This window comes from Lepisosteus oculatus, chromosome 7, assembly GCF_040954835.1.
Source record: "Lepisosteus oculatus isolate fLepOcu1 chromosome 7, fLepOcu1.hap2, whole genome shotgun sequence".
Taxonomy (NCBI): Eukaryota; Metazoa; Chordata; class Actinopteri; order Semionotiformes; family Lepisosteidae; genus Lepisosteus; species Lepisosteus oculatus.
This window is the reverse complement of record NC_090702.1, coordinates 17,398,982-17,413,472: the sequence shown is the minus strand read 5'-3', so window position 1 is coordinate 17,413,472 and position 14,491 is coordinate 17,398,982. Positions and strand designations below refer to the sequence as shown.

The 14,491-nt window shown below is 33.7% G+C and overlaps 1 protein-coding gene across 5 annotated transcripts in view; it reads right to left on the bottom strand.

Moving 5' to 3' along the window:
* Positions 1-14,491, bottom strand: part of cep290 (centrosomal protein 290) — a 52,209-nt gene that overhangs the window by 29,830 nt on the left and 7,888 nt on the right. For 3 of the 5 annotated variants that reach the window (XM_015352789.2, XM_015352788.2, XM_015352793.2), the window contains exons 8-32: positions 12,792-12,938; positions 12,324-12,506; positions 11,848-11,937; positions 11,237-11,359; positions 10,012-10,032; positions 9,535-9,658; positions 9,004-9,176; positions 8,656-8,818; positions 8,433-8,533; positions 7,820-7,886; positions 7,546-7,658; positions 6,947-7,031; positions 6,671-6,804; positions 6,229-6,393; positions 5,433-5,582; positions 4,501-4,616; positions 4,310-4,412; positions 3,729-3,959; positions 3,472-3,645; positions 3,183-3,294; positions 2,555-2,760; positions 1,817-1,968; positions 1,566-1,677; positions 1,013-1,468; positions 485-649 (exon numbers count right to left, since the gene is read on the bottom strand). In XM_015352789.2, the coding sequence (XP_015208275.2) occupies positions 485-649; positions 1,013-1,468; positions 1,566-1,677; positions 1,817-1,968; positions 2,555-2,760; positions 3,183-3,294; positions 3,472-3,645; positions 3,729-3,959; positions 4,310-4,412; positions 4,501-4,616; positions 5,433-5,582; positions 6,229-6,393; positions 6,671-6,804; positions 6,947-7,031; positions 7,546-7,658; positions 7,820-7,886; positions 8,433-8,533; positions 8,656-8,818; positions 9,004-9,176; positions 9,535-9,658; positions 10,012-10,032; positions 11,237-11,359; positions 11,848-11,937; positions 12,324-12,506; positions 12,792-12,938 (3,666 nt within the window). The remainder of the gene's footprint in view (positions 1-484; positions 650-1,012; positions 1,469-1,565; positions 1,678-1,816; positions 1,969-2,554; positions 2,761-3,182; positions 3,295-3,471; positions 3,646-3,728; positions 3,960-4,309; positions 4,413-4,500; positions 4,617-5,432; positions 5,583-6,228; positions 6,394-6,670; positions 6,805-6,946; positions 7,032-7,545; positions 7,659-7,819; positions 7,887-8,432; positions 8,534-8,655; positions 8,819-9,003; positions 9,177-9,534; positions 9,659-10,011; positions 10,033-11,236; positions 11,360-11,847; positions 11,938-12,323; positions 12,507-12,791; positions 12,939-14,491) is intronic. The other 2 variants (XM_015352792.2, XM_015352794.2) reach the window with 1 other exon arrangement.

Genomic DNA, 14,491 nt, shown 5'->3' with positions numbered 1-14,491 from the left:
AGGAATATAGGCTAATGAAGTGTAAGAACAAGTTAAAAGGGATATTAGAAAGGACAGGAAAGTTAATATCGCAAGGAAGGCCAGAACAATAGAAGTAATTTTTCAGTATTACACAAGTCAAACAGTAAATGGTGATGCAATGAACCTATCTAAAACAAAGAAACTTTTTGATTACGAAATGTTAAACATATTACCAAGAAAAATTTAGACAATATGCCTCAGAAAAGATATTTAAAAAAAACAATAGCATAGAAAATACAGATGTTTTACAGGAATTAGACTCTAGTGTAGCCTAATCATAAGACATAAAAATATTTTTTTGTAGTAAGTGAATTATGCTTAATTATTTTAATGTAAAAAGAAAAGGAAATGTAATCACAAATGCACAACATTCACCAAGCAGGAAAAAAAACAAAAGTAACGAAAGTACCTTTAAAATGAATATCATACGAGCTATAAAATATTTATTAAAAATATGTCTCACATTTTTCTGCTGGATAACTTCTTCTTCTAGACTGCTAATTGTACGTTCTTGCCCAGCAATAACATTCTTCAAATATTTTATCTCTTCTTTTTGAAAGCCAAACTCTCTACTACGCTTTAAATCTTGTAGACGAAGCTCTTCCATTTTCTTATGCCATTCAGTCACCTGTTGAGAAATTGAAAACAAAAAATAAAATTTATTTTATTGCAAAAACAATATTTTATTGTAATCACTACATGGCATTTAGCCATTAATATACTGGCAGTGTTTATATATCTACAGTCTGACCTAGCCAATATTATGTTTAAATGTTTATTTTTTTCTATGTACTATATTTCTATGAACAGTATACTGATTTAATGTAGATACATCTAAGTTTGAATGCATTTAAGATTTGTAAAGAAAAGCTAATTAATGATACATTTTGCTGTGATATTAAAGACATAAACCAAAACATAATATTAAGAAAAAAGATTTTAAGAAACTACTGCAGAATCAACTCCCTAACATTATATTTTAGCTGCTTACCTTTTGTGCTCCTTTTACATCTTTCAGCGTGCTAATGAGCTCCTCCAGTCCTTTCATCTTGATTTCCAGTTCAAGGGCCTTTTCTTCAGTCTTCCTCTTTTCCTGCTCTGTTCGCTGTACATCCTGAAGGATCTTTAGTTTGTCATTTTGGAGCTGGATCATAGTTTTGGAGAATTTCTCTTGCTGTGCCAGAGGCAGGGCACCACTGAAGTGCCTCCTAAGTGATTGGATGGTCTGCCGCAGATGCTTGGCCCTGTTACGTCCCTCTAGCCTGGCATAGTACAAGGCCTGCTCTTTATCGTCTAGTTTCTGCTCCATACGCAGGCTGTAGGCCTCTAGTTTTTGCCCTTTAACCAAGGCTGCCTCCAGCTTACTAACAGCTGTGGCCTCACTCATTTGCAAAGCCACGATGTGTTGATGGAGTTTTGCTACAAGTGCTTTTTCATCAGATTGAGCCTACGGAATACAAAAAATGCATACTACTTTTAAATTACTTAACACAAAACAAAACAAATACAATTTGGGAAAGTTCTTCAAGAATTTCCTTTTCTACCTGATAATCCAGCACCTGCCTCCTAAGGGCTTCCACTTCCTTCTCTCTTGACTGCTGACGAGCTTCCAAAGCAGATACCTGCATTTTGGCTACTTCCGAGATATCTCTTAACCTGTTAATTTAGAAGAATAGAATTGATGAGAAATTGTCTGGTTTCAGTTGTTCAGTAGTAGGGCTTAATATAAATTAACAAAGATGCACTTTTGTGATCCAAGAAGACAAAATGTGACAGATCCACATCACAGACATACTTTGAAACTTCCATTTTCAGCTCTGCTTCAATTTTCTCCAGCTCCATGATCCGTCGCCTGTCGGCATCACTGACAGCCTTGCTCACACTGTTGGACAGTTCATCCCTTAATTCCTGTTCTATCTTTTGAGCTTCCAAATTCTGTTTAGTCAGCTGGTAAACAAAAATTAGAAAACTTTTTTGTGTGACAAAATCATAAGAATTAAGTATAAGTTTTAAAACCAAACAGTTTTATATTTTGTCTGGGGTTGTTTTCTTGAAATAATGTTTTGTCAACATGCACATACTATTATAGTAATACAGGTTATAATACATATTACTGTATTTTATACTAACTTCTAAATACAGGACTTAGCATCATAAATAACATGGCATTAGCATCAATAACATGTTCGTTTGATCTAGGATATCAAACTTGCAAACTTCCATCTCTCAGTGAAGCTTTCAGAAACCTGTACAAACAAAAATTTCAGTGAAGAAAAATGTCCCCTAGCTAAATCTAAAACCTTATGGTTTTATAGTATTTATAGCATTATTGAAATGTTTACAGCGTTAACTACTTTTGCTACAGTCCAGTGCAATTTATATGATGCATGCATACTGTAGATGGACAGTATTTCTCTCAAACATCAAGGTAATTAAAAGAATTAAGCTGGATACTTAATTTTTTGTCCTTTTGTTTCTTTGGATCAATATTTTATTAAGAGAAAAATCTGTAAAACACTGCTGCAAAACATACCTCTGCAAATTTAGTTTCCAACTCAAAGTTTCGGTCTTCAACTCGTTTAAAAGAAGTCCTTAAGTGTTCATACATTTTATGAGCATGCTCTGCTCTTTGTCGTTCATTTAGTTCTTTCATCTCCAACATTGTTATTTTTTTGGATATAGACAGTATTTCACTGTTCGTGATTGCTTTAGTTGCCTTATCCATGGTGCCTTCCCCACCTGTTGCAATAATTCAACACTTCTGTTACCAGGCTAATGCTTGAAGTACACCTGTACAATACTTTTTACAATTTACACGCATTTCACAACATTTAGATTAGAACATTAGATGATTTTCTTTCCAAGAAAGAAGGATTTAAATATTATCAACATATCAGATATCTCATGTTTTTCTGTGCTTTTTTACATTCTGAAACTTGGTTTTGGATCATTTATAAGTACAACTCCATTTAATAATGTAAAATACTGCACCTTAAAATCAGATAACACTTTGAAAAAATAAAAACATTATTATAATAAATGTACCAATTCTTGTTACCTTCCACAGATGAAATACTTATCCTTACATACATAATAAAAATTAGAAATGTTCAAATGAAGACATATCCATTTATCAGAAATATAAAAAGCTTTACACTAACCTAATTTAGTGACCTGTTCCCAGGCTTGCTCCAGTGTATGAAGTTTTTCCTTGGTAATCTCCAGTTCTCTGTTTAACCCATCAATTTTTTCAAGAAGTGACAAATTCTCACCCTGAAACACATACAGTATATACAGTACATTACTATTATCAAAATTACATTGCTTTTTCTTCCAAGGCTTGTGTATACTGAGCATGAAAAGCAGCTTAACATTTATAAATTCACAAATGTTGGAATCGAACACTTGCACAACCATACGTTTCACCTGTAACCTCACAAAAATATTTACCTCTAAATGTTCCAAATTGGTTGTTTTCCAAACAAGCTGGTTATCCCTCTGCAGAGTGTCTCTGTATTTAATTGTCAATTCATTGTATTGCTTATTTGCCCTCTCAAGTTCTGAAGAGGAAACACTGTTATCCAAGGCTTTTTGCAAGGCTGCTATTTTGAAAGCAGCCATGTCCTGCAGGTGGTGCAAAAAGATACGTTTATATTATCTTTAATAACTACATTTCAGCATTAAGAATTTGACAGACAAGCACTTACCTTATATCGCTGTAGGTACCCTATTCTGTCTGCTACTGCACTGTTCATTTCTAGAATTTCATTCTTCAGTCTGTTGTTCTCCTTCCTCAGATGTTGCTCAATTTCTAGCAAGGTTGTGTACCGTCTTGTCAAGGACTTTTCATTCACCCGCAACACAGTGATTTTTCGAGCTGCTTCTGAGATCTGTTTCTTTGTATCTGATGGGTCCATCTCCAGCACTTCAAGCCAGTGCTGCAACACCAAATCACAGTAATAATTACCTTTACTTCTGTTTAATGTGTGGTACCAAACAGTTTGTATAAGGTTGCTTAAATGTGTTTAAAGAACATCTGGACATACTTTTTAAAAGATTTCAATGACATTCCAGTACCAACTTCTTTTTAATCAAATATTCAGTAGAAAGACAAAATAACAACATAATATTTTTCCAGACCAACCGAATCTTTGTCGCCTTCTTTAACAATTACACTTACGGTACGAACAACAATGAGTTCTCAAAGAAAACCCTTCAACAAGAGTGACATACAGAACATGAGTGTACAATGTGGCCAATAAACAAAAGTAATGAAAATTTCTATTACATTGTACTCCTTTATTTTCACAGCATCTAATTCCTTTTGCTCTTCGAGTCTATTCTTCAATTCTGTGAACTTTTCTTTTTCATTCAGCCAAGATTCTCTTTCACTAAAAAAACACAAGAAGGAACAATTACCAAATTATCTATTCTACCAGTCAAAAGTTATTTTTCATTAATGCTACTGATGCGGAGTACCTTTGATATTCTTTGTATAGAAGTCCTTGCTGATGACGAACCACAGCAAATTTACGTTTATATTCCTCTAAAGCTTCTTCCAGCACCTTTTCAGTTGCCTCTTTATTTTTAAGTTCCTTAAAGAACAACATAATCATGCATCAGTTCAGATACATTAGGTGAAATACAAGAAAAGGGTGATTATATGTTTTCTTAACAGTAATTTATTTTATGTAGGTGATTACTTTATAAACTCTATGAAATGTACAGAGCCCCAAAAATTTAATCATGAAATATGAACAAGACATTATATAGGAAGGACAGGTGTTGTTTAAAAAATAAAAAAATAGATGCTGTAATTACAATAGCACTGTACAGAGCAAAGTTATTAATGTAAATAATTTAATTCTAGAGAACAAAAATGTCATATGTATGCGCTCTTCTATGTAGTGTTTGAAATATCAACATATTTGTTTGAACATCTCAATCTCTTGACCTCTATCCCTTGATTATTTGAGATTATTTGAGATTCTAACTCACAAAAGTAGTTCCTAAAAGGAAACCAAAGGGTCCGAAGAACCTAGAGCAATTCCAATAATCCTTCATCAGAAGTGTCAGAACCCTATAAGTGCACTGCAGGGGCATCTGGTGAGTCTAAATAATACCAGAGAATGATGTACAAAATACTAACTTCCAGAATATAAAAAATATGTTTCCCCTGTGTTTCTTAGGCCTAAATTAATTATAATAACAAAAAATAATAATTTTTATGACAGGAATAATGTCTTATGGTCCTATTTCATTAGGGAATACATCTGGGAGGTACTCTTTATATACAAATAAAACTACAATAAAAGCTGGTGATTATATATATATTGTTTTAGAGAAAGCCTTTTTTTACAAAGTGTATTCATAAAAATACTGGTACTAGCACAGTGTAAGATGATGCTTACTTGTAGAAGGCTAACTGCATATTCATTAAGAGCACTGATGACCTCCATACTAGACAAGGCCATTTCTTCTGGCAGATTTAAAGTCTTGAAAACAACACTGCTCCCTCTTGACTGTTTCAAGGCCTCTATTTCACATCCCAAGTGCTCAACCTTTAAGAAAGGAAACATATATTATAATATATTGTTGAAACAGGATTGTGTTTACTTAGGGACACAGATGCTCTCCAATTACATGATACATATATACTGTATTGTATATACAGTACCTATAAAAATTTTACACAACCTTTGCAAAGTAATACATTTTTTGCCTAACAGCCTGAAATAAAAATTTATTTCAACATGAAAACACTCAACATCCAACTGAAAAACAAATGTTCAAACGTTCTGAAAAATAATTACAAATGGAAGCCTAGAAAAATGGGTTGGATAAAGGTATACATCCGAGTACTTGGTAGAAGTACTTTTTTTGTGAATTTTGTGAAACAATTATTTTTTAATTCATCTTGATTTTAGGATGTTGGATCACAAAATGTCTTGCTTTGGAAATGGTATGTAGATTTTCTATAGGTATTATATATAGGCAATATATTAGAGATTATATTATGGCAATCAATAAGAAAAAAGAAAAATATTTTTTTCTAGGTCTATCGAGCACAAATTCAAGCTTGTCAGGTGGTATTTAGGTCATAAAATACAAATGCAGGATACAGATGTCTACAGTTGCACAGGTCTTCAAATAGAGTACCAGAAGAACTGTATGGTGTAAGCAATTCCAATCAAAGTGAAGAATCACCTTTTCATTGGCTTTGATTAGCTGGCTTGAAGCATTAGCTGCCTCTTTACGAGCCTCTTTCATTTCCTTTCTTAGCTCTTCATTCTTCCCAGTGAGCTGGTCAACTTGAGTCTTTAAGTGCACACAAGCATCAAAACCTCCTGGTGAATTTCTCACCTCAATTATCTGAAAAAAGAGATCCAGAGAAAGCTTGTATGCAAAACTTCAACATAAAAATAAAAATATTGAGTTAGTAATTAAAAATTACATTAATAAGTTCATAGGTTACACTAATAATAAGATGTAAAGTCCATATTTTACAATACACATACACTAAGAGACTGAGTATAAAATAAAGTCAAATGTAGCATACATCAAAAGACAATTAAGTATTAAAAGTAAAAAAAGCTTCAGTTTTGAAAGAAAACATTTGTATCTCTCTGATATTTCCTTAAAAACATACATTGATGAGTCTTTCAAGACTAGAGATATGTAGGACTACATCTCCTTGTGACTTCTCTCGGGCATCTTTTATTACTTGCAGTATTTCTTTCATTCCTTCCTCAAGATATTTCTTCTCTTTTAGCAACTCATCAACTGTTAAAGAAAACAAATCAAAACATGTCAAACTTCAAAATCATTGATAAACACTAAAAGACAGTACAACAATATTTTTAAATGCGTGTACTCCTTAGATTTAATTACTATATAAAAACACATTTATATAATTACCACTTACATTTAGCTTTAAACTCAGCTGAGTCTTTCATTCGGAGTTGAAGTTCTTTATCTTTGTCATTCAATTCTTTTAAAAGGTGTTCATTCTGTAAAAAAAACATTTAAATGCAATCAGGAGCTATAAAGTTTTTCTAATTTGTCAGATTTAATTGCAGTTACAAAGTAAATAACACAGCTTCGAAGTATTAAAAACACTATATGATAAAAAATACCATGCATTTAAGGTAAGAGATGAGTTCCCTTACAAACACCAGAGCAAAATATTTTGTTCACAAAGTTAAACAATTAAGATTTTATCTCTTTGTTGTATATGAAGCATTATGTACAGTTCCAAGACCCCGGAACTATACTTACAACAGCGGTTGATAAAGAAATTAGAAAACTGAAATATTTTTCACAACATTTACAGGTCTGCAAGCTAAGAAAAAAGACAATTCTAACGTGGCTACAGTTTCTTCTTCCAAGTTAAATTATAACTAAACCAGGCTAGGACTTAGCAAATCAGATACTGTACCGTATATCACCAAATCTTATTTTTGATTTCTGAATGTTTGTTACCTCCTGAAACAAGTCCTTCATTGAACAGACATATCACCTTACCTTGTCTCTCATCTCTTCCTGATTTATGGAACTAGATGTAAACTTTGCCTTTTCAAAACTTATGGAAGTTCTACTGAAATCATCTTCAAGCTGTAAATAGTCTCCACTGAGCCCTAAAAGGGTGGAAACATAATTGTATTTAAATGAAAGTGTAAGTGTAAGTGTAAATTAAATTTATCCATTGACATTATTTTGGCCCACAGCGTGATCTCGGGCAAAATCACATCTCTTACCTTTAAAGTTTATCCACTGTATTTGATATACGTAACCCTACCTTTGTCTTTTACAAGTTTTCTTATGTGCCTCTTCAGGTTAAGTCTTTCTTCTTCTAGCCTTTCAATCTGTGAGAACGAAGTCAGACACACCCATTTTATTATGCTTATCCTTATTATTATTATCCATCCACCCATTCTCTAACTGCTTTATCCAATACTGGGTTGCAGGAAAGTCAGAGCCTATAAAGGACACACACACGATACACCCAGGAGGGGACGTCTGTCCATTGCAGGACACACACAGATACAAACTAGCACAAATCAATTAAACTACCGGTATGTCTTTGGATAGTGGGAGGAAACTGGAGCATCAGGAAGAAAACTCACTCAAACATGGGGCGAACATACAAACACACCAATAGCACCCCAGGTTCAGAACTGAACTCAGCAAGGCAGCTATGCTAACCACTCTGTCCTATTATTATTGTTTGTAAAAACCAATTCTGGTGAGAGATATTTCTGTAGGGCTGGATATTAATAATGGATTCTATCATTATGCAATATTGTGTAAAATATATACCTCCTCTGATGAAAGTACTAAATTTATAAAATTCCAAAACATTTAAGGCAAGACAAGACCCTTTTCCCTTCCAAATACCCAAGCAAAATTACCTCCTTGTGAAGAATCTGATTTTCTGCTCTATATTGTTGCTGTTTTAAAGTTTTTGTTCTTCTAAATTCAGACAAATCAACAACCTCTTTTGGATTAAGTCCTGAAAAACAAAACAAAAAGAAAGCCCAATATAAGTATAAACTATGGCAAGGTCTCCTGTTTTTCAGATTCAGTTTTTTACTTAATTATTAGGCTCAGATACTGAAGTTCATATTAACATACCCAAACGTTCTCTGAAGTCTTCATTTTCATCCAGCAGGTCATTAATCTTCATTTCTTGCTTGTTGATTTCTCGTGTCAGATATTCCATTTCCTGCTCTCTTGTCTTTATCTGTTTTTTGTATTCTTTGATTTCTGCAACAGCATTTTCCAGCCCATACACACCCTGTAATTAAGAACACAAAATCTTTAAGAGAGCTAAAGCATTAACTGTTTTAAGATATGAACAATACTTACATTCGGCTGAAATGGAAACAAAATAGGGACAACAAAACTTATATATAGACAAAACTTTATAAGGAACAGAAAAAAACAACATTTTTTTAAGGAGATTGACACTTCTATACTTACAGCCTCATAAGCCGTCATTCGAGAGAGAGCATCACTAAGTTCTTTGTCCTTTTCTTTGGCATCAGACTCTGCAAGCTCTGCTACCCTTTCAGCATCCCGAACCCTCTGCTCTGCCACCAGAAGTTTTGCTTGAAGTTCTTCAGTTTTCTTCTGTTGTATTACTGTAGGAAGTCCTGTTAATGTGACGAAGCAATAATTAAAAACACAGAACTGAAATTAAATGGTGTCGTGATAAGATTGAATAATGCGCTTAGGTCTCGGTAAAATATCGTGTGGAATTTTGCTCACCACTTTACAGAAGGTATTTTTAAAACTGAGAACAGGAGACATTTCTTTACTTAGAAGGTTGTGGAATTTTAGAAGTCGTGTCACTGAAGCAAATACCCTGACTTCTTTCAAGAAATGGTCTTAATAAGATCCTTGTATCAATTGGCTACTATCAAACAGGCTAGATTGGCTAAATGGCCCGTTCTTATTTGTGACTTTCTTATGTTCTAATGTCCTTAAAGGAACAAATGAATCCACAAATACCTCTGGTTTTCTGAAGAGGTTTCTTGAGTTCTTCAATAACAATTGCATTTGTTTCCATTTCACTTGTGTATTGCTCAACTTGTTCAGTCAGCATCTTGATCTGACTATCCCTTTCTTGCACGGCCTGGGAAATGTAAGCAAAATGTAATTTGTTTTACAATTATGCATCCAAGAAAAGAAGCAAAGCATATGGCAGCAACAAGGTATAAGGTCAGAATTCATACTTGTGAGTCCCCATGTGAATTCCAGCTAACTACATAAGGCATACACTTTCATCTTAAACAGAAATTAAATCCTTTCACCATGGGATGTTTTCTTGCAGTTGTTTAAGAAATCAATTTCAGATTCACAGATGCTCTGTTTCCATAGCTAGACTAGACACACAAAAAGAGAAAAATAAAATTATGAAGGACATGCATATTGCATGATAAGTGAAGAAGAAAAACTAGAAAAAGTAGGAAAGGAGAAAATACTTACAGCACAGAGTTCATAAATGACCTAGACAGTAATCATGAAAGAGAAAGGAAAGAATGAAAATACAAAGGTAGGAGAAAAAAAATGAATACAGAATTTATTTTACAGGACAGATAAAAACAAAACTGGGCTGCACAGATGACATGCATACAAACATTCTACAACTATCAACACTTGCACTTCCTGGTCATTCACTTCAACTTTTCCAACCTGCATGACACAGATGAAGAGGATGCACTGTTTTATTTTATACATGTTGTTCTTTTAACAAGCTGTGAGCTCTGCACTGGCTACAAGATATGATGAATCTCACTGCAATAAGCACAGGTATTTAGACAAATGCAGGGATGCTGTTGCATAGCCAGCTGAGCACACTCTCAGCTGGCTATGTCAGCTCAAACCCACCCATTTCTGGTAGTACGTGGTAGTACAGGATATTGAAGACTATAGTTGTCTACGAAATTACTCAAGGTTTATAACTCACCAGTAATCTTGATTACAAAGCACCAATTTGCACCTTGAGTCAATGAAATTAGTAGCTGAGCAATAACTCCATCAGTGTATTTTTTTATAGTGTAAGGTACAAAGTACATCTTACATGTACTGTAGAGGTCACATGTATTAATCATAAGCAACATAAGAAATGTGTTATAAACTATCAATCTAAATCCAAAATTGTTTGATTTTACCACTCATTTGTTAAAGCGCAACAGTCCAAAGCCAGTAGCAAAAGGCCAAGAGCTGCAGGGATATGGTTCTAGAAAGAGACTTTGAATGAATTGCTATGTACTGTACCACCATTCTTGTATGGTGATATACTTGTTGGGCAGCAAGCAAAGGTAGACAGTTGGCCTGATATAACAGAAATGCAGTAGTGTGTTTGTCTTCATCTCCATTTCAACAAGGAGATTACAGCAAGACCTGTATTGTATCTCTTAAAAGCAGACTTTTATGGGGGTTTCAAATCCTAGCTGCTATAGGTTGCACTCTAAAGCATCTTAATATTTAATGTATCCAGGTAAGGTTAACTGTACTAATTAAAGTAGTTTCTTCAGGTCCTTGAAATGCTGATCATTTAAAGAGTTGGTCTCTTAAGACTTCCTGACTGTTGCTATTGAACAGTAGAGAAGGAGATCACAGGTCTATTAATTATTTACTCAGAGGACAAATTTAAATAACTGAACAAAATAACACATATTCAACTACAAGAACTTCCACTTCAAGTTACCTGCTGGAGAGCCATGACGTTATTTTTGTCAGAATCCAGCTGTGTCACTCTAAGTTTCTCTTTGAGCTCCCTCAGCATCTGCTGATATTCCATTATCTCATCATCCTTTGCAGAGAGAATTCTCTGTAAAATAATTAAGATTTGCAATATGTAAAAGGAAAAGATAAGTCATTTCTGAGAAACAAAATCAACCTTTTTATCTAAAGATGTTTTCACCTTCATTACAAACCTTCCTTAAATTACATCCAATTATCTATACAAACTTTTACAACCAATACTTGCATTTTCGCCTAAACAAATCACTGAATAAAACATATTACTGTTTTAAATTGATAATAACATGCACAATTATCCATAAACTGATTTGTGTCAAGACACAATTAACTTTTATAGCTCTTGTACCTCTTTCTGTATTGAGCTCTGCCAATTTAATGGCATACAAAACCCATTGAAGCTCTGCCTTTATCTCCATTTATGCTTAGCAATTAAACTTAATTAATTTGCTGTCTTAATACACACAAAAAGAACTACTACTTTTTCATTAATAATTTTATACTGCAGTTGTTTATAGGTACTTGTGATTGTAAATATTTTCAAATATTTAAACCTACCTTCCATTCCTCGACCTTTAAATTCACGGCTGCCATCACTGGATCATCCTCCTCTGCCTTGGCCTGAATCTGTGCTGTGAGCTCCTGTACCTTAGGAAAGAAAAAAGTACAAAGTAAAAATTTAAACCATTTCCGCATGTTAGCAGGCCAAAAAATTAAAATATTTTGAATTTTACAAACAAAAAACATATTTTAAACATTCAATATAATAAATAATATAAAATATGATAAATTAGTAATTATAGGACAAGGAATGTATTATAATTCCTGTGACAGTATGAACTATACATACAGAATTATAATTACTATTTCAATTTCTATGAATTGTCTTCGAAAGTATTATAAAAATGCTTATAAAGTATTCAGGTAATATTAATCTTTGAGACTGGCAGAGGCAGTAGCAGTCATAGCAATAATAATAATAAAAAACAAGGGTCTTTGCCTTAAGCAGCAGAAATGAAAAGGGAGTTACTTACTTGAAGCTTCAAGTGTTCACTCTCTTTCTTCATTTGGTCCATGAGAATGTCTGACTGCTTCACTGTTATTTTCATTCTGCTGTAATCCTCTTCCATTACCATCATTTCCTTTGTCGCATCTAATAGAGCCTTCTGGGCATTGTCATTCTGTGCTTTGAGTTCGTCCCTCTCTGCTTCAACACGCTAAATGCACAAAGTAGGCCGCAACACTTAGAATCCATTTTTCTCAACTTTTGTATGTGTGCAGACAATTGAGAGTAAGATGAGTTTGCAGTGACTTGGATATACTGTACATAGAATCCTCTTCATATCGTAAAAACACATTTTGGGTCCCATTAGCAAAGCAAACAATTAAAACAATAACACATTACAAAACTTAAATAAAACTGAATGCCTACACTGATGGAAGATAGTCATCTTATATATTTCAAAAGAAAATTGAAACACTCCACAAAGTTTTATACATACCTGCAGCTCATCCAGACACTCATGCAACTCACGGTTCACAATTGCTAAGTTCGCTTGGGCTTCTTTTTCCTTTTCTGTGTATTGAACCGTCTCTTTTTGGTCTAACTCACGTCTGTAATATATGATGTCTTGGCGTAATTGTTCATTCTGCAAAATTAAAGGATTTTTTTTGTAAATGGTATCCATTTGCAAGAAAAAAGAGCCCCACATGCCGACTCAAATACGCTTACTTCAACATACGTTAGAACTGAAGTTAAAAGGAAACTATCGTAACAGACTTTTAAGCTTCTGCATGTGATGTAGACACTGCATGACACTCAACATACTCCTTACCTTCTTTTTAAGATGTTTTATCTTGAAAAGGCATAAAGAAAAAAGAGAAATGAAATGATGAAAACAGGAAAAAAAAAATCATGCAAAGGTTGACTGCATTTCCCATATGATGGAAAATAGTAAAGATGTAAGCAGATGGAAAGGAAAAATGAACAATGAAGAGAGGATACATAAAGGTCAATATGTAATGAGTGCATTAAAAATGCAACAAGTGCATAATGGAACAAACAGGCCAAAACCTTGTAGCTTAACATCCCTCTGTATATTCTAACTACATAAACCTGTTTACAATAAGAGACAGCTTGACATTTTATCATCATGATTATATACAGGGACAAAAAAGAAATTTCTATGAATTCTTATTCATCCCAGGAAAAACAACATCATTAGAATTAATTAATTTGAACAAAATTATGTATGAATTGCATTAAAACACATAAAAGAAAGCTAATGATTATAAAGTTCTGCATATTTCATTTTAAAATTTATTGACAATGATCATAAAGCTATCATTTTGTAATGTAAAATGAACACATCATCTAATCAATTACTGGACAATTAATTGATGGTCTTTTTTAATTTACAACAGAAGACACAAGAGGAAAGAAAAGCTACAACTATCTCCAAATGTGGAACAAACAAGCAATATTTCTAATATTTATAAAATACCGAACAAGAAACTACTGAGCTATTCATCAAAATAGAGTAGAATGTATATTCATCCATCTTCTAACAGTTTTTTTTCCTATTCAGGGTCGCGAGGGAGCTAGAGACTATCTTGGCAAATAATGAGCCAATGGAGGGTATACCCTGAACGGGATGTCAGTCCATCATCAAACATACACACACACCACGGATTGATTTTCTCAGAAGCCAATTTACCTACCTGTATGTTTTTCGACTGTGGGAAGAGACCGGATACTCAGAGGAAACCCATGCAAACCCAGGGGGAACATACAAAGTCCTCGCAGAAGTTACCCCAGGTCCAGAACTGAACTGAGGGACCAGTGCTACTATGCAACAATGCTAATTCCTGCACCATCACGCTTTCCATATTACATATTAAGTTCAGTATGAAGAACTTTTACAATTGCATGTTAGCCAGTCTTATAAGGCTTCTTGGACAAATGTTTGTTTTATATTCCAGGAAAATAATGCTCAAAGCATTTTGTGAAAAAACCACAAATATTATGCCAAAAAGGAAGATAACGTTATGGATTGATAGTGGACTGGTGATCTCTGAATGACTTAAAGACAGCAAAAAACTAAAGATCTAAGAAACTAAGAGTCTACTGCAGAACTCAAAGCCGTATGGCTGAAATAATGGGGGAAGAAATAAGTGGAAGAATGCCAAGAACTCCGCTCAG